The sequence below is a fragment of the Emericellopsis atlantica genome (genome assembly GCF_019669845.1).
Source record: "Emericellopsis atlantica unplaced genomic scaffold F5Z01scaffold_15, whole genome shotgun sequence".
NCBI lineage: Eukaryota > Fungi > Ascomycota > Sordariomycetes > Hypocreales > Bionectriaceae > Emericellopsis > Emericellopsis atlantica.
Genome location: NW_025764717.1, coordinates 299,583 through 319,326, shown reverse-complemented (window position 1 = coordinate 319,326; position 19,744 = coordinate 299,583). Strand labels below are relative to the sequence as shown.

Sequence of the window (19,744 nt, the reverse complement as noted above, 5' to 3'; positions counted from 1 at the left end):
GAGGGGCGTAAAAAGAAGCCAAGGTTGCTTTGTTGCTCATGCAAACATTCCGCAATTAGATATGCTAGCATGAACATGCCTCGCGATCTTCACAGCGAAGCCCGATTTACTCGATTCTCTGCCACTCGACATAGCGCTCCTTGCTCGTCGGACTTCCACAGAGCGCCCTATCAAACTCCTCCTGTGCCCCCGGTTGACCAGGCTTGAGCTTCAGTCTGTACGGCCACTTCTCGATGACTGTGTGCCTGTCCTTCATGGCGGCCCCGCAGAGTGTTGCCAATTTAGCGAACTCCAATTCCTTCACAACACTGGTGGCACCGTCAGAGATCTACGAATCGATAGTCGCCCACCAAGACACCCTGTACTTACCGGTCGAAGTAACGGTCATAGGATGTCACGAAATCATGGGCCGCCATGGACTTCATCATGAAGGATTCCATGCTATCGCTCCCGGTAGATAATGCAGTTGGTGGCTGCAAGTACTTGAGCAATTGTTTGGTTGACTTGCTTCCTTTGGCCATGCCGGCTACTTCGTCTTCGGGAGTCATTGTTTCGGCAATAATGTTCATAAATAGCGTGATGAGGGTCGCGTTCGGGTTCGCTGCGGGTGTTTGGAGCAGAGGCACCATGAGCGCCACTGTACGATGCGGTCCAATATAGCCACGATCCGAGATATTCGACACCTGTGCGGGTTCATGTCAGCGTTGGGCAGGAGAAAGGATGCTTCTCAGCAGTTCTTCATACCTCAATTCGATCGAAGGAGTCCAGTTCAAGATAGTCGGGAAGCTCGAGGGCGTTGACCTGCAGGACCCGAAGAGTTGCCTTGACGGCAGACAGACGACGAAGAAATGACCCCAGCAAGTCGCGTACATGGTAGAAGAGCTTACCATATATGTCGTTGGTCGCAGGTCCGCTCGAGGTGGCGTCAACATCACTCAAGAGCCATCCGTTGAGAGGGTCGGCACTATCACTCAGAGGCCATGCGTCAGCAGCCTGGAAGAGAGTCCTACAACAGCGTCAATACTACATCCATATCCACAGACAAGCTAACACTGACGGGTTCGGCTCGACGAAATCATCACGGTGTGACCCAAATGGGAGCATGATACCGTCTTCCCAGTACCGAAGCTTCGCGACTCGATGGAATTGCGAGTGAAACAGCAAATGCCTATCCCGATGATCCCGTCTAGCCTCAGCCAGGGTTACAGCTCGGCGGATCCGGCTCGCATCGTCGACTTTCAAACCTGATGGCACATCCAGATACGACAGGAGGCCGTCCCACGCTGACTTTGCAAGCACAAGCCTCAGAGTGTGATGACCAAACTGCCATGTCTTCCCCAACACGCTCGTCGGGTCCTTGGTCTTTGTCTTGTCACAAACCTCTTTGACTAGTGGTCGGACTCGCTGATGAAGAATCTCCTGATGAGACTTTCGGATGAGAGCAGAGTACCAGACGTGCATGATACAGTCGACCGCCTCCTCGACGTTGTCGATCACAAAGGCTATGAGAAGCATGATGGCATTGCGAGCCACAACATCAAGTTCGCGATCATTCAACGTCGCAGCAACGACCCCATTGTACCCGGCGGGAAGCTGGGTCATAGTCTTCACAAAGTTTCGAAGATCCCCAGATGCTATGTGCCGAAGGAGAGACGATATCAGCGTGATGAGCGACGAGGCAGGGTTGAGCCCGAATATCCACATACCAGCAAACAAAAGATTCAGGGGGCCCTTGTAGTCGACGCCCTCGTTGGAGCCAAGCTTTAAGACATCAAAAGCAGGCATGTTGCCCCAGACGTACGTTTTTCCTCCAAACTGGCTCACCAGCGAGTCGTCTCCTACAAAAGCCGGTTTTCGCGACTCCAGGACCCAGTCGGGCTGCCATGTTTCCTTGCCAAGGCACGACTTGCAGTCTGTCTTGTGAGACGCCCAGTGGGATTTTTGGCATGTTGGACCGCAGTACTATTTCGTGTGTCTTAGTGGAAGTTCTCGTTGCCCTGACAAGTAGGGAATGTCTTGTCAACTTACCAGGACGAGCTTGCAATTCTTGCAGGTGAAACGTCCATCTTTCTGGCAAGCCGTGTTGTCAGGAGACCAGCCGGCGCAGACAATATCCAGGGGCGCCATCTCTTCAATGTCCGACGTGAGAAGAGGTATGTGAAAGAGTCCACCGACCTGATGGAGCCGGTGGATGGTTATTTCAATAAGCAGAACACTTGGGGGGCTTTGTGCATGATGGCAAAGTTGAGAAGGCGGAGGGACTGTCCAGCATGACCACAGCCTCACTCGTTTGTGGTGTGTTGCACACGTGTCTGTGCCTACAAACATGCGGCTTGGTGGACGACCATTATACCGATTACCGCAAACGATTTACGGGGTTGCGCCTGCGTGTGGTCCATATGCACCACGAAAGTGCAGGTAGTTGCAAACATGGTAGATGCATCACACTCGTGGGGTGACGTTTGCCTCAGTTTTCAGGTGCTGATGAGGTGGCTTTGCATAACGCAATGTGCACTTTGAGGCGCCACCAATGCGAGAAGTGAAGAAGACTGTCGTTGAGAGAGGAATGAAGTCTTGCCGATGAGCACATGCAGACCATCCACGCAAAGCATTCTGGTGTTTCCAGCCCCAGGTGCGTGCACCCAGCAAGGAGAACTCAGCGTCGAGTTCTTTCTGGAAGAAGCGAAGAACTAGGTGAGAAGGAGCCAAGTAGAAAAGTCTATTAAACATCGCCGCGTTCCGCGGTAGGCGGGCTCATGGGCTTTAACGGGACGAAATCGCTTATAGAGGCGAGTGCTACTCCTGCTATCCCAGCTCTCGGCGCGTGCACCTAGTAAGGGGAACTCAACGTTGAGCTCTTCCTCGTCGACGCGAAGGACGTCCACCCCGTCGGTGTTACCCCAGACGACGAGTGCGCCCTTCTCGCTTGAAACGCAACATCGTCTCTGTGCGTATTCCGGGGATAGATATAGTATAGGATGTCCATTCCATGTCACCAGCGTACGCCAACCTCGCTCTTTGATAACGTTGAGCCCTTTAGGGATCGTGTTTTGTGTTCCAGGTACATCAATGGGGCCGTGGTCCGTGTATATCGTCCCCGGCGAGGGCCATTTCAACAGCGCGCTGCAGCCGAGATGTGGCATATCTTCGATGGACTTACTCCTGCGCCAGTCGTGCAGCTCAATGTCCCACTTCGTGAGAAGGGCGATCTTGGTGGAGCAAGGTGAAAAGATAGCCGCTTTGCCAGCCAGACAGAGCATGGTGCCTGTATCTTGTCTTCGAAGTACGGATGATGGTGCTTCCTGTAATTCCCATACATGGGCACCCACTAGTCGGTCTTCGAAACCTTTGGAGACCTCCACAGTGCTCAGGAAGCCGAGATCTGGCGAAAATCGCAATGTGTAGCTGTAAGCGAGTTTTGTATTGAGGTAAGCCTCGAGTTTCAACACCGGGGGAGAGCAGTGGTTCCAGTGCCAGATTCGAATTTTGTTCCCGGTCGTGATTGTAGCTAGCCGTGCACCATCGGGTGAACAGCTTACCCCAATCACACCGCAATGCTGATCTTCTTGGGCTCTGAAGGTAGTCGTGTGCAAGCCATCCTGGTCAAAGATGGAAACCTCACCGTTATCATAGCCTCGAATGATGAGTGACAAATCCTCAGAGACCTCTGTGCAATGAGGGCGACGGCCTGGCGACGGATTATTCGCCAGGCTTGCCACAAGGGTCGAGGGTGATCGGGCAAAGGCCGGGAGGACAGAGAGATTGTAGTCCTCGGACTCCGTGGCCGTGAGCATGTGCGACTCGTGACCGAGCACATGTGGTGCGGCGTTTCGAGTAACACCACGCACCATTCTGTATATCTTCACAGCACCGTCGGCAGTAGTCGCACCGATGAGACGTGCCTCGGGCAGAACTACAGCCTTCGTGCCGTACAAACCTAAAGGTGCAAGGAAAGGTCCCTCGATTCTCTGACCCCATACCTTGTTGGAGATTGACGGTTCACGATCCGAGGCCACTGAGGTTCGGGTTCCTGTCACCGACAGCTTCAGGTTGCCTTCGGGAAACCAGCGCTGGACTTGAGGCAGGTTGTCTGTAATCCTCGCCAAGTACATCTCCGAATTTGGGAGCCTTGGATCCTCAAGGTTGTACCAATATGCCGATTCGGGGCTTGCATCTGACAAAATGACTGTGGCGGAGTTCGCCCTGATAGATGCTTCTGTGACCATGCGTGTGACCTGCGCAGCGACATCTTCCCAGACATGGACAATGGAGCAATTTCGGACATCCCATATTGTTATGCCCATTTTCTTCGACATGTTTGTCATGGCTGATTCGAACCCCACGTCGAGGGTCCCAAGAACAGCCAGGTACCGCGAGTCCGAGGAGAACTTGATGGAATGGCATATGACCATGGGAAGGTTGAACGAATGCGTCTCTTCGCCATCCACCAACGACCGTAGCGATACACGTCCCGTGTTGGAGACATAGGCTAGCAGCAGCTCGTTGGGTGCAAAGTCTACACACCCAGTCGCCAGTTCAGCATTGGCGAACAGACGGGACTGCTTCCCAGTGTCCAGGGAAACAATCTTTAGGCTGCCGGCCGTTCCGTCCCTGGCCTGTTTGAGTTGTTTGGAATAGCCAATAGCGAGGAAGGTCGCGCAACGGGACAAGACAAAGCAACTAGGGCGTTCCGTCCAGTATCGAAGCTCTGCAATAAGGTGACCAGTCTGAGCATTGAATCTGCGGATATAACCATCCTTGCAGTACGAGACCAGCATAGTGGCGTCCGGAGACAGCGCATAATGCATGGCCTCAGCAGGGTGAGGGACAGTGAGCGCCACAGAGTCCCTGTATTCCTGCGCAGTGGGAAGCTGAGACAGCCATCTGGGCTCACTCTCCTTGAACCACTGGCGCACAATACTTGACCTGGGCGAGAAGACAAGTGCAGACGAGTATACCTGGAGCGGTGCCTCCTGGATCTGCGTTGCGTGCGCCTGTATGAAGCGCCGAGTGTCCTCAAGAAAATTCAATAGGTCCTCCTGGCCATTGTCGAGTATCTGACTGAGGTTGTGCACGGCATCTGCCACATCATGCGTCGACCCCATGCAGCTCATCGCCTCCAGCCATTGTAGCAGGAACTGTTGGAGAAAATGCAGGACTTCGTGGCAAATCTCACCTGGCACGCCGCCCTTGACCGTGTGAAACATCCAGTATGAGCAGGCATACATCAAGTCAGGGGCCATGTGCTGCTGCAGTTGCTCGTCGTCAATGTCTTCCCTGAGGGAGCCAGGATATGGCAATTCACAGATATTACGAGTGAGCTTGCGACTCAGTGTAATGCGACACCGCTGCGCAATGTAGCGGTGTGTCTCCTTCTCGCTGATGCCGAGTACATGTTGCTCAATAGTCAGAGGATTGAGCAGAAAGTCGCGGAGTGACAGGTGCAAAAGTCTGATGGGCAGATTCTCGCATCCTGCCACCTTGGTATCCGGCACGCGTAAAACGGAATGGAGAAGGTTGAGCATGCCCCAAATAGTCGCAAGATCAATATCGAGGAGGCGATGTAATAAGGTTGCAGAGACCGGTGTCTCTGCGAGTATGATGGTCCCAACGATCATGCGGAAGTTTGCGATACGCTTTTCTCTGTCGAGAACTCCTTTCATGAGACGATCCAGCACGGGCGTGTACGTGCTTGCCAGAGTGCTCCCGCCACCCGCACCTTTGTAGCTCAAGAACGTTTCCAGCTGTTCTTGGGGGTTGCCCTCCATCAGCTCTCCAATGAAGCGACAGGCAGTGGCTGCGAAAATGAACAGTGGCACAGACATGTTGACCAGCGCCTCCAAGTCTGGCCTGGACGGCCAGCTCTCCGGCAGCTGAAGGGCGCTGATGGTCGTGTCGTTGTAGTCATTGCGAATGCGTTTTGTCTCTGTTTCAATGAATATAGCAATGTCTGTCTTTACAACCGTCTCGGGGATTTCATGCAACACCAAATCTTGATACGTGCCCTGCACGCCGTGGAACCCCAGTCGCACCGTAAGCTCAGCCCGGCTGGCAGCGAAAACAAGCAGCCGCGGTGACTTGAGCGTTGACAGCTTTGCGAAGAGGCGGACCAGTACTTTGACGCTTGGTGCGTCGTCGCACTCATCCAGGGCGTCCAGTACAATGACAAAGTATCGATTGTGACGGCGAGAGGCTTGCAATCCTGTCCACGGCTCATAGATCAGCTTCTCGAATTGCTCTTGTAGAGACTTGTCGGGCAACAGTGGATCGGAAGCCAGGGTCTTCCTGAGCAGTGCGGCCAACTCTGGGTCGTTGGCGGCCAGTTGCGACGCAAGGGTGGTGATGACTTTGGAGGATTTGGCACGATCGCCATCGCCACTCTTGAAGAAGAAGCTGGCGCCGAGGCTACCGTCCGAATCAAGGGTTCTGGCAATTGTTCGAGCTACGGTTGACTTGCCTGTACCAGCGATGCCTTGAAGCCAGAACAGGGTGCTCGAGGTGGGATCCTTTGCCCACGCCAATATAGTGTGCTGCAATTCTGTTCGCGTTCCCGTTAGACAAAAGGCTTCGTTTTCCTCGGCGTAGGAGTTATACGCGGCTGCGCCAACATGTGGGAGTTTCTCGAAGACTTGATCCCTATCCAAGCCAGCTAGGATGTGCGTCTGATCGACCTGAAGAGCATTCGTTATGTTCTGGGCACATCTGGAGAGACCCACAACAGTGTCGTCGGTACCCTTGCCCCGAGCTGACCAGCTTTCTCGCTTCCACATCCGTCTCCATGAGCCAGAATGAGGAGGCAGGACAAGCCTCTCCCTGGTGGATTCTAGCAGCAGCACCGCTTCATCCAGTGCCTCGCGGAGCGGCTTCGAAGCACCAAGCAAGTGGCCCTGCGGTCCGTCAAGGAGAGCTTGCACGCGTTCGGCCGTGTGCTGGAGCCTGTTTACCTCCTTCAGCAGGCTATTCATTTCGGCAAAGGCATTTTGCACGCTCTTCTCGTAGTCCATTGCCAAGCCTGCCACCTGCGCGGCGATGGTGACGACAGCTATCACCCCAGCCGCTACCTCCAATCCAGACATTGCGAAGGTCGCTAATGACAAGTTTCGGAACGAGGAAGACGGGTACCAGGTGCTAGGCTAGATCAAGAGCGCTGTATCACGACAACAAGAGAAGGAGATAGTCCCGCAGCATACCGCAATTGGTGACTCGTCGTCGGGTTCGACAATCACCTACTCACCTACGTGACGACCCCCAGCTCAAGCTGGTCAGCCCAGCGGCCGGGCCCCCTCGCAAGGCAGACACAGGCAATCGTCAAGACTAGCGGGACAACAAGCATGCTAACGATGCTGCGGCGCAATTAGGTACGCCTGTCTGGGGCAGTTTCGCCCAATGCGACTGTGACTCCCAGGTCACGATCCTCGAACCTTGGGCCCAAGACCATTCATCGCCTGACGGTTCGCTATCCTCAGCGTGCGGCTACAACTCAGCAATACATGTAAAGAGTTGCGACTCCCAGCCGCAGGTGTATTGTAGTCAAGAGCACGAAGCATACTTCGTGCCAGAGATTGCACTGCGCCTGGTGAGGCCCTGAGGGTTAGGCGAGTTGATGATGATCGAGATACGAATGCGTCAGCCAGAGTCCGTCCAGAGTCCACTCGATACTCCAGATGGGGAAACAACGACTCGGCAGGTGCCGCACACGTGATCTGACGTTGCTCAGTCCAGAAACGTCGCACAACCGAGTGAGCATCGGTTTTTGTCGCGTTTGGCGTTTGCTATTAATCGTAATGATAACGACCACGCAGCCATTTCTGCCTACCTGATATTCTTCAATCTTCATCAAACGAGGACGCTCCAAGCGCCGAAAGTGACATGCCGCACTGCCACTTCGAGACCACTCCCGACGTCCGCCCACCGGGCCACGTCGACCCTGTACACTCGAAACACATGGTCTTGCGTTCGAGATTACGCGACCAGCGCCACCGTTGGACCTATGTCTGCCCTTGATTTCTGAAACAGGAGAGAACCCGGCGCTTCTGCTGCGCTAGTAAACCGATAGCAAGTGCCGCGTTGCCGTCGATGCGCCCGTGCCATTCGCCGAGAGGCAGTGCTCGCCCCATCGATCACCAGTCGATCGCAAGCTCGCAGCACCAAGATCTCCCAGGGGATGGCTGTTAGGTGCTAACCGCAGCTTTGCGTACGGAACTGGCTGCGTCACCCCAGGAGGAGGCTTTGAGGCTCCAGAAGTTTGAGATATTAGCCCGCTCAAGTGAGCCGGCCGCGCGTGTGGGCATCTGACTATGTAGTAGATCTCTCCCTCTTTGCTGGTGCTTTGTCGTTTTTCTTCTTCTTTCTCACTCTCTACACATTTCAAACAATCAATCATTACCGCACTCTTTCTTTGACAAGCTCACGTACAGCACTATCGTTCCAACTTTCACACATCTCCAGTTCTTCTTTCACTACATCAATCTTGGCATCTCTTGGCAGGCTCCAGGGACCCAGCGAATTCGACTTATTGCCAAGCAAATCGACTTACAACGCCAAACTATCTACCACACAACGACCCTTGCCAAGATGAACTTCTCAACTCTCCTCGTGGCTTCATTCGCTGCCATGGCCGCGTCGATGCCTTTGTTCCCTCTCATTGGCGAGAACAGCGGCTTGATTCCTTTCCACCCGACAGTCTCGTCGACGGATATGGAATGAAGTTTGAAACAAAGTAAGTTGATTTAGCTATCTCTGCTTTCCTGCCAGTTCATCGAAATGTTATTCGTGCACTTTCCAACGTTCGACTGGAAAAGGATATCTCGTGATCATGCACTGAGTTCACCCGACAGTGTTTGCCATATTTCGTCGCTCATTCTCTATTGCTGTGCTTTGGACTAACAGACAAAAGATCACAAATGAAGCATTATGGATAGGTCGTCGATTATGGGCTGAGGGAAATCATTCGTCCAAATTATCAAGGTCCTGGCGTTTGGGAGTTATATACACGAAGATTTGAGCCAGGCTTTCAGGATCGTAAAGGCCAGAGGTTTGAGCTCTCATATACCACACTATTCAAAGCTCAATATAAACTATACCTGAGGGGCTTCCTTGCCGTCGCGCTTTTGTCGTTGGTCAATTTGTTTGACATGGTTTTCGCTGAGGTTGTGATAGTATCATTCATTACGTACCCTTAGTCCCAAACAGCCAGCGCATTCTGCTGTAACCGCGTTGAGATTGACACGACCTCTAGAATAATCTCCCAGTTTATCACATAGTGAACATAAGTTCAAAAGGCAGCATGCCGCGCCATTATGCCGTTCCTAGGGATGAGCTATGGCGCACTGTGCCGGGGCCATTTGCTGGTGTATACACAGTGCGAATTTAGCTTCTGCCAGCTACTGCTGCACTTCGTCACTGGCGAAATCGCAGCCTCGCCAACGCCAGAAATTATCGCGATACTGCCAGATCCCAGCTCGACGCGTCCCACCAACGTAGACGACCGCACGTACTATTTGTTCGCAACCCTTCGACCCAGATAGAGCTTTAGTGAAAAATCCGCGGCCCGACGAGATCGCCTTTGTTCACTTCCCATCGACAGCGCCGACAGACAACAGCCTCGTCGCATTCTTCCCGAGTCCTGACCCAATCCAAGAGTGTCCGCCTCGACAGCCACAAGCGCCTTTGCGAGGCATCATGCCTCCCCCAACCGAGCGCCAGTCGAACGGCGACCACGCGAAACCCGTCAAAGTAGGCCCTCACCCAGGCCACATCCGCTCCTCGAACCAGTACACCCCAGATGCCATCGTCCGCTCGCTCGTCTCGTCCCGCGAGGACATCCATCGTCTCCAGGGCGTGTCCCTCCTCAACTCTGTACGCACGCATCTGCAGCTGCCCGTGCGCACCTTTGCGACGTCATGCATCTACTTTCACCGCTTCCGTCTGTCCTTTCGCGACGCCGACTACAGCTACCAGGATGCCGCCATGGCCAGCCTCTTCGTCGCCTGCAAGGTTGAGGACACCATCAAGAAAAGCCGGGAGATCCTCGCCGCGGCGCACAACATCAAGAACCCCGACAAGCCGCTCGCGCCGGACGACAAGGTCTTTGAGGGACCGAGCAAGGTCATCATAGGGTTGGAGAGGTTGATCCTGGAGACCATTGGGTTCGACTTTCGAACGCGGTACCCCCAGAAACTTCTCGTCAAGACCATCCGCCATGTCCTGGCGCGAGACGATCCCACAGGCCAGCCCTTTTTCGCGACGGCCTACGCCATGAGCATCGACATGTACAAGACCTTTATCCCCATCAAACGCACCACCTTCTCCATGGTCATGGCCATTGTCGAGCTCACCGCGCGCCTCCTGGGCGGAGATCCCGCCACCGTCGAGCGCGCCATCGACTTTGGCCAGTCGAAACGCCAATACTCCCGTCCCGCCGTCATGGAGACCATCCTCGACCTCCTCGACCTGTACATCCAGCATCCCAAGTCCACCCGCCTCGGGACACAGTTTGACATACAACTGTTGATGGACATCAAGATCAAACTCAACCGCGACCTCGAAAGCAAGGACATGCCGCGCCATCTGTCGCCCTACTGCCCACGCTGCGAGGCCACGCCGTCGGTGATGAACGGCGAGGACGCGAGCGACGCCCACACACCCTCGGTCACGTCACCCGCCACACCGGCTTCGTCGGGGACATCGCTGAAACCAAAGGGGCAGGACAGCACCATGCGGTTTGTGTTTGACCCGGAAGCAGCCGGTGCAGAGCGCGACACGGTGAGGACATACTTCACTGAGGACTTTGAGGAGTACGAGGTCGAGGTTGACGAGCCTATCCCGCCGCCGCCGCAACATCCCACGGGACCATCTCACAGAGAAGATACAGGCGGTTATCGTGGGAGAGGAAGGGGGAGAGGTCGTGGCAGGGGAGGAGACAGATGGGGCGGCCCATATGATGGCTTTCGAGGCGGTCGAGGGCGAGGTCGAGGGGGCCATAGATAGATGTCGAATTGCGATGGATGCACACAAAGATTCCCGATATATGTTTTGTTTACTGGTTCGATTGTCTATACAACAGTTTATACGAACCTACACACACGGACACAAACCCCACCAGGGGATCCGGTGACCGCCACCACTCCCATCCTGAAGTATGCACAAGAAAGGCAGCCCCGAACCCCCGAATCACACGCGCCATTGTCTTCCTCCAATCCTCTAAGAACACCACGAAGAAAAAGAAAAGTGTTGGCCTCGAAGTAGGAAGAGGCGCGTGTCTTCTTATCCAATGACGGACATCATCCACTTCTTTTCACAGACAAGATAAAAAAAAATGATTAAGATCAACCGCAGTGTACATATCCAACTAAGAATATGGTGTATCCCAAGATAGATAAGTCGCAACTGTGGCAGGAGAAAGGTGACCGACCAGACAATGCACGGGTCATCGTCAAAGTCATGCTAAACAAAAAAAGAAAAAGGGAACGCAGGGAGAGTGCGGAGCCAGATGAGCGCGATTTCGGTAGGTTGTTTGGCGAGCGCGGCAACTCAAAAGTTCAGATCCATCCGAGGCAGAGGGGACCGCTCGCGGACCCTCCCTCAGGGTATCGAAGTGTAGGTAAGAAAGAATGGTGCAGAGGTTGGCTTCGAGAAGGGGAGTGCCGGTCGACTTCTAGTTCCAGCCGAGCGAGTTCTCCGTGGCGACGGGCGCCGAGATGTTGGCGGTGCGCGCAGAAGGACCGCTACCGTGGCTGTCACGTTCGCGTTGGCCAGCGGCACCGTAGTGAGACATGTCCTGGCTCATGAGAGCACCACCCATCATGGCGGGGCTGCCATTGCGGGTGTACTGCATGTCGGAGGAGGCGTCGCTGCCAGTGACCGAGCTCGTACGGCGGTGACCTTGACGCTTGCGCTTGTAGCGGCGGGCAACAATGAACATGGCGCCACCATAGAGGGCAGCAAGACCAAAGGCACCAACGGCAATACCGGCAGTGGTAGCCTGGTCCTTGGAGGATCCGGTACTCGTGTTGTTGTCACCAGAGTCGATGGAGTTGTTGTTGCTGTCGTCGTTGCTGTCCGAGTTCGAGCCCGTTTGCTGGCCCTGGCTGGCTTCACCGTCGTCGCCGGTAATGTTACCGAAGAAATCGATGCGGGGCTCGATGTCGGCAGTCAATTCGTTAACCACGACCTTCTTGGTGTTGTACACGAGCGAGTTGGGATCGTCAATGTCCATCCTGAGCTGGTCGAGAAGAGATTCAGGGTAATAGACCTTGGCAAGGGTGGTGACGAATCCCCACTTGTCACGCGTATCGTAGGGCACCAGCATAGACACGGAGACTTTGTCCGACTTGATCTTGCCGGCAGTTGACAGAGCCTGAGGAAGCAATTGGAAGATCTGCGCCGCGGCAACCGTGTTCTTGGCAACGTGGTTGTAGTTGAGCGGGTACTTGAAACCGATGTTGATGAGAACGGTGCCATCGGGAGCATCATTGACAGGATTCTTGGGAAGAATCTTCTTGGGAATGTTGTTGGGCAAGGTCTGCGTAGATGTGCCCGTGGGCTCCTCGGTGGGTCGAGTGTAGACGAAGGTAGTAGGATCAGCTACAATTGTCGTGGGAAGCCAGTCGTTGGTGTTGGTGTAAGTCGCCGTGGGCTGGATGCTGGTCACGGGATCCCTGACCTCCGTAGCCGTTGGTACCTCCGAAGCCGTGGGCTCCTCTTCTACGACAGACGTCGTTGGCTTCTCCGTAGGCTGCACGGGCACCAAAGACGCAGGTGTCGACACGGGCGTTTCCTCGTCCACTTGAGTGGTGGGGACAAGAGAAGGTAGCGATGAGCCAGGGGTGGAAGGGGGGAGCTCGGCGGTTGTCTGCGTAGCATTACCGATGGGAACAGGCTCCAGAGTGGACTCGCCAGGGATGCTCGTTGGCTCGGCGGTGGGCACATCAGTGGGCACGTCGGTGGAAATATCGGTGGGAACATCTGTCGAGGGTGGCAGATCTGTGACGGTGCCGTTGCCAGGGAGGTCTGTTGGGACCGTGGGTTCACCTGATGCGGTACTGGTGGTACCATCACCAGGCAGGGGCAAAGTGACATCAGTAGGGATAAGAGGACCTGTCGTGGTAGCAGTAGGCTCTTCCGACACCGAAGCAGAATCAGTGGCCACCGAATCGGTCGTGGTAGACTCAGGTGGGAACAGTGTCAGCGAGGGCAGAATCCCGCTAACAATGTCGCCATTGGTAGAGGACGGCTCGCTGACACTGTCGGTCTCGCTGACAATGGGCGCAGAAGATGTGGATGAGGCAGGACCAACAATATCGCTGATCAAAGTCTCAACGGGGTCCAGAAGACCGCCCTTGGTCGTCGTGGGAAGCTGTGTGGGAGCGTCCGTCGCCTCCGAGGTTTGTTCGGTCCCGGTCTGAGTGGGCTCGGTAGCATTGGCGCTCGGGTCAACGGTAGTGGAAGAATCGCCAGGTCCCACAATGTCGCTGATCAATGTTTGGACGGGGTCGAGCAGGCCGCCCTCGGTGGAAGAAGAGGCCTCCGTCACCTTGTCCTCGTCACTTGTCGCAGTTGCCGTCGGCTCAGCTGTGACGGTTCCGGAAGACTCTCCTGACCCGGTGGCGCTCGTCTGCGTCGTCGACTCGGAGCCAAGAATGGGGTCCAGGATAGGGTCGAGAAGGCCGTCCTTGGTGGACGTGGGTTCCGCTGTCTTCTCGCTCACGGTGTCTTCCTTGGTGGAATCAGACGTGTCGGCAGTCTTTGTCACGCTGGTCTTGTCGTCCTTCACATCTGAAGATGTCTTGGCCACAGTGGGACTGCGCGTGGGTGTCGATGATGTGGTCTCGTCGCCAATGAGCCCCGGGAGGTTGATGATGCCAGTTGGTCCGATCAGGATGCCATCATCTCCGTTGTCGGTCTGAGTCGCATCGTCGGTTGTTGTCGAGTCGCCACCACCCAGGACAGGATCCAAAAGGGGGTCGAGGAGGCCGCCGCGGGTTGTGATAGGCTCAGCGCTGCTGGTGGCATTGTCGAACTGGCGCTGGACCTGACGCGGAAAGTAGATACGAGGCTTCTCGGCGGAGACTCCCGACAAAGTGAGGGCAAGGGCCGTAGCCAGCGCCCATGATTTCGTCTGCATTTTGTAGTAGTTATGTATAAGCGAGTGTCGTTGACGCTTTGCGCGTTGTACTGCCCTTGTCAGTGAGCAGACTCATACAAGCTGACAAGCTCCCTTACTGTATGTTCAATTTGTAGAACGAATGTATGTAGACCTGAGGTCTTGTAACGAATGTTGTCTAGTGACGATACGTCAGCAAAGTCGTCCACAAGCACGGTAGGCGCAGCTTCCACTTACTTGTACGATATGTACGGGATATATGTGTGAAAAGAGCGACTTGACGAAATTCGTCGAGGGAGAAAAGCAATCACGCCGTCGGGCAAATCGTCAGAGCAATAAGCAAGTCGGAATCGTGGTCTTGTGTGAGCGAGGCGTTGAACGGTCGAATGAGACGGAACTCGATTTCATCCAATCGTGTCAATGGGAAACGCTCGAAAACCAGTCGATGATCCGCGGCATAAGACAATCGCACGCGCGGTGGGCGCTGGTTGAAAGTGAAGGAAACGACGTCGCCTGGAGGAGGGAGCTTGTCTTGTCAGTCGGGTTGCAGCGAGCGAAGGAAGGTGAGCGAAGGACGTCGGCAGTGGGAGGGACCAGAAGAGGATGTGTTGGGAGGATGCGTGCGTGCGGCGTGCGCTGCTCGCCTACTGGGCTCGACCGGGGGCGTGGACAGGGTGTGACAAACAGGTGGACACTGTTGGACGCCCTGACTTTGGAGAGGACGAGGGAGCAGGATGGGCAGGGGTAGCTACAGGCCAGTGGCTACCTGGTACGAGCAGATTGACTTACAGTCAGTTGACGGAGCGGGAAAGATTCAAAAGGCAGCGCTGCGCAAAGGCGAGAGATGACAGCAGTGTAACGGCAGTTGGCGGTGGCGAAACCGTGGTTGAAAATGAGCGACAGAGGCCTCGCAAAGAGCGCCAGCGAAAGTGAGGACCGAAATGCAGAAGAATGCGTACAGGAGGCTGTTGGAAACACAAAGAGACAAGGGGGTGTACGTGAAGGGGGGCGCAAGGGGCAGGTGGTAGTCGAGTCGATCAGAGGCCTCATAAATCAGGCAGAATCCCGAGCAGTTATTCTTAGCCTGCAGCTCTCACCACCGCACTAGCAATCCCCACCATGAACGCCTGTGTCAGGTTCAGCATCTTCAGTGAAGAGAGCCGTGGCTTGATAGTATTGGCAATGTTCGATAATGGCCGTCTCGTTTCGTCTCACAATCGCCCATGGTTGGAACGCTCAGAACCGCGATGGTGGAGATTTGAGTTGGGCTGGCGGCGGTTGCGAGTTGCGACGCAGCGAGTGCCCACCGACACGTTGCAACACAACAGACAGACATGCAGCTCATCAGCGCAAACGTGTTCTACAGTACGTAGCGCTCCGTACTTGCTGAAGAATGGAGGGCACGCGTCAGCTAGAGACATTCGGATGCGCATCCGGTTCTATGAAGTCTCATGTCCCCTTCTTAGCAGCATTGCTTCTTGCCGCCTCCTCGAGACGACTCTCGATATGATCAACTCATGCCAGGCGCGTCTTTGCTGCGAGCCTCTCATGATTCTCGTCGCCTGCTGCCAGCCTGTCAGCCTGTCAGCCTACAACGAGTAGCTGCCGGTGAAAACGAGATTGAACGGCCCCTGGCTGGAAATTACTTTGGCGGGTCCAGGTCCATCATGGCGTTGTGGGGTGTGAAGTCGCGGCGCCTCAATCCAGGAACGGCGATAGAGATATACTTTTTATCTGCTGCTAGCCCACAGCTTGGGTCAAGTACTCCTCAAATACAGCCCTTTCTGGCTTCCATGCGGCACCGGGGCCACCGTGTCAGGGGAAACGCAGCAAGCAGTGCAGATCATTGGCTGGCTGGTCGCAGACTGTCCCACCAAGTGACTGGTCCGACCTTAGCGCCCGATTGCGATGGGGGAGAGAAGACGACAAAAACCACAGAGGTTGTCTTTTGATGATTTGCGTCGACAATCCGGCCAGGTTGCCGGTATTATACCAGATGGCAGAGGGATTTGCTGAAATACTGCCAACTGGGGGCAGAAAGGGTCGATCTGCTGGGACTGGGAGTCTAGGACCAAGTGCCGCCAGTGCCCGACTGCGTAGGACCGCAGCGACCACATTTGGTAAGTTGGGAGAAATCGCTCGAATCATGTACGTAGCTCTGCCAATTGATTTATCTGGCGCTCATTTCAGTCCACCGTTTCCTTACCAACACTACGGAGTACGTACCTACACGGGATGCAACAATCAACGACCGCCACAATTTCCGATTAAGTATGCGCCAAGTACCGTAGGGAGAGCAGCTGGAGTCCCCTAACTTGTGGCAAAGACACCGGCAGTTCCCCGCCCCAGCACTGTTGAACTGTGTGTTGATTAAGCTCCAGGAGCGCTGCAGCGCCTCCACGTGTGCAAAAGCTACCCGCAAAGTCTGTGTCGTTTAACGCCTAGCACGTGACCGTCAAGGTCGCTTTGACTCTGCATATCTATAAGAGCAGCTGTAGATCGATGTGCGGCTCTGTCGAAATCGTTCCATCATCGCTCCAAGTCCTTTTTCATCATCGGAAGTGCCCATCTTTAGGAATGCAAGCAAACCTGTTTGCGCGCGCGCGCGTCAGTCCATCACCCCGCCATACCATACCAGTCCCGCCTTTTGGGCTACGACACGGACGACGCGCACCGCTCAACGCGTGATGTGAAGCTGACTAACAGATGACAGCCACTCGCCACTGACATTCCCGCGTGTGTCACAAAGCCAAGGCAAGTGGTACGCGCTCGAGGCTCGCGTACATATGCCTGTTGCTTGAGACTCGCTGGAGCAGGTGATCTGGTGGAATGTCCTGACATAAATGATCGCAGTGGGCGTATGTGGCTCCGAAACAGCTCAGCCTCCACGTCGCTCGCACACGTCGGGTGCTGTTACTGGGTATTTGTTCCCTCGATCCTCTGGCGCCTCTGCACAAAGATCGCTACGTAAGTAGTGATGATCAGTGACGGCTCCGCTGGAGACGGGAATTCTGATTCCGCTAGTCCACATCATGCGTTCAGGTAGATGTCTCGATTTGTCTGCAGGAGACATTTATCTTTGGAAAAACATGATAATCTTGCCATCCGGCTCTACAGTAGGTCATCAGTGTCCTCTTTTGGGACAGCAGGTCTGACGACTGTTACACGATGGCGCACTAGTCGAGTATAGGGTAGGTTACTGGTGCGAAGGGTATATACTTCCTCTGCGAAGTGGATGATGCAGCCAATTGACGCCAAATAACATGAACCATGGCGGTCACGCAAGTTGTTGAATAAGCTAATTCACCAAGCAGCCGTGGCGCATGCTTGATGTGGATAGTCGTCTCATCGTCATCTCATCGTCAGACAGCTGAGCACCAATAACTCGAGTCGAGGTTCGACATGATCACTCATCATTCCGCCTAACTACGTAACATCAGGCTTTTCAAGAATGGCTACTAGCTACCTTGGGCGCTGGAAAAGACCCTTCCGGCCAGTATAGCGCCCAAGCTATCCGTGCTGCCTCGCGCGTGCCCGATTGACTCGGCCACTGACAGCGAACGAATTCATGATCTCATCACTGAAGATTCGGACCGACTTCATAAACGTGTGTTCAAAAACAATCTTTTTATCCGTTCTTCTTTCATTCTTGCGTCCATGGATATAGTTCAAGGCTCGTAGTCGAAGACCGCGTCTGTGCCAAAGCTACCTACATACGGACGAGGTTGAGGTATTGTGGGGCGAGCAGATAGACGCAGAGCTTGGCGAACTAGATCGTCAGGGTCCCGGAAGCGGTGGAGCCTCCATAGATAAGAATAGAACTGGCATAGTTGATGGGCTCAAAATCAGATGGCAGAGCCAGTACTAAAAGTTGGTGCACACTTTGTCCGACGATCTGAATGCTCGCTATGAGATTGCCCTTCATAACAATGTACTCGTCGCACGAACCGTTACGCTCCCACAACAGTGCAGTCAGACGTGTTCTCAACGGTCTGACGACGCCACAATACCTTAGTCACATTGACTTTTGAGGAACAACAATTAGAGTTAGCGTCGCCTTACATCGATGACGGTAGCTCCAGAGCTTAATTCGAACTGATTGCTAATCCACGGAAGCGCAATGCTCATGGCCTTTCTTCCGGTTCTTGGATTTATATGTATACATGTAAATGCGTAGCAAACCAAGATTCCTACTTGCCGTAGAACTCATCAATTCAAGCTTTTAAATACCAATCGCCAACATGGTCCAACAGACGGTTCTCATCACAGGCTGCAGTGAAGGCGGAATAGGCGATGCCCTTGCGCAAGCCTTCCACAAGAAAGGGCTTCGGGTTTTCGCAAGCGCTCGCAATCCCGCCAAAGTTGAACACCTCAAGGATGCTGGCCTCGAGACTCTGCAGCTAGATGTCACCGACCAAGGGTCGATCAAAAAAGCAGTGTCAATCGTCAAGGCTGCAACGGGTGGATCCCTGGATTTCCTCGTCAACAACTCGGGTGCAGGTAAGTCTCGAAGATTTGATTCGGTTTATTGGTAAAAGCTTACTCTTTGGTAGGGTACAGCATGCCTCTGCTAGAATCGGACATGGCTGTCGCCAAGCAGATGTTTGACGTCAATTATTTCGCTGTCGTTGCGGTGACTCAAGCATTCGCGCCGCTTCTGATTGCCGCGAAAGGAACCATTATCAACATTGGCTCCGTGGTTGGCAACATGCCACTACCATGGCAGGGCTTTTACGGTGCAAGCAAAGCTGCCGTCGCCATCTTGACCGACCAGATGCGCCTCGAGTTATCGCCTTGGGGAGTCCGGGCCATCCTCGTCACCACGGGTGTAGTGAAGACAAAGTTCTTTGACAACCTTGCGACTGCACCTAAGCTACCCGAGAGCTCTCTCTATTACCCAGCAAAGGATGTAATCGAGCCAGCACTGGCGGGAACGGAGCTTGGTAAAAGTGCCATGGATGTGGATATGTATGCCGAGATTGTTGTTAACAACGCGATCCGACCAAGTCCCAAGATGCATCTCTGGGCGGGAGGAAATGCACTTTTCACTTGGCTGGCTTCAACATTCGGCTGGGCGACTATCTGGGTATTGTTTTCTCTCTCTTGTATCCGTCAGCCCCATTCAGATTATCTGACTAGTTTCTCAGGACCTTATACTCCCCCCTATCGTACACATGTCGGATGTAACAAACAAGATCCGGGCCGCCGAGAAGGTGGACCAGGGTCGCCAGAAAAGCGACTAAGTATTTCTCTACCAAAGTCTGCTTCCACGAAAGAGGCATGTCAACTTCCCTCTCCCAACATTCTAATTGGGCCGGTGTGTTTTGTATGGCTTTCCTTCAGTCGTGTCGTACACATGAATTTAATCAATTGACTTCCTGACCCTTTTAGTACTAATCATGGTGTCTGACCATGTCATAAGCATCGCGACACCCTCGCACATAGACTCAGGTTTCAGTCTCTGTTTACACGCAGCGCGAATACTGGCAATGATGTATGGCGAGGTACACTTTTAATATTTATGCTCGTCACAGTCACATGTCCTCGCCCGGGATTCAGGGTCCAACCCGGCCGACGCCGCCGGAACTCAGCCCCGCCGATTGAGCAGTGGGGCACTTTAAGTCGCCTTACAATTCTACG

At 54.3% G+C, this 19,744-nt stretch overlaps 4 protein-coding genes across 4 annotated transcripts; 2 read left to right on the top strand and 2 right to left on the bottom strand.

The window, feature by feature from the left end:
• Positions 1-106: 106 nt before the first annotated feature.
• Positions 107-2,127, bottom strand: F5Z01DRAFT_622876 (uncharacterized protein; the record flags this gene model as incomplete). Its single annotated transcript, XM_046261289.1, has 6 exons — positions 107-308; positions 370-683; positions 745-1,006; positions 1,058-1,634; positions 1,707-1,962; positions 2,029-2,127. The coding sequence occupies 6 exons, from the start codon at positions 2,125-2,127 to the stop codon at positions 107-109; spliced, it is 1,710 nt and encodes a 569-aa protein (XP_046117729.1).
• A 2,461-nt stretch (positions 2,128-4,588) lies between these two features.
• F5Z01DRAFT_681771 (uncharacterized protein) lies at positions 4,589-7,076 on the bottom strand (the record flags this gene model as incomplete). The annotated part of the gene is made up of 2 exons (XM_046265718.1): positions 4,589-4,708; positions 4,842-7,076. 2 exons carry the CDS (start codon positions 7,074-7,076, stop codon positions 4,589-4,591), a joined length of 2,355 nt encoding a protein of 784 aa, XP_046117728.1.
• A 2,605-nt stretch (positions 7,077-9,681) lies between these two features.
• Positions 9,682-11,029, top strand: F5Z01DRAFT_743570 (uncharacterized protein; the record flags this gene model as incomplete). Its single annotated transcript, XM_046266899.1, has 2 exons — positions 9,682-10,876; positions 10,955-11,029. The coding sequence occupies 2 exons, from the start codon at positions 9,682-9,684 to the stop codon at positions 10,987-10,989; spliced, it is 1,230 nt and encodes a 409-aa protein (XP_046117727.1). The 3' UTR covers positions 10,990-11,029.
• A 7,316-nt stretch (positions 11,030-18,345) lies between these two features.
• On the top strand, positions 18,346-19,478 carry F5Z01DRAFT_623235 (uncharacterized protein; the record flags this gene model as incomplete). Its single annotated transcript, XM_046261310.1, has 2 exons — positions 18,346-18,604; positions 18,658-19,478. 2 exons carry the CDS (start codon positions 18,346-18,348, stop codon positions 19,476-19,478), a joined length of 1,080 nt encoding a protein of 359 aa, XP_046117726.1.
• Between the last annotated feature and the right edge of the window lie 266 nt (positions 19,479-19,744).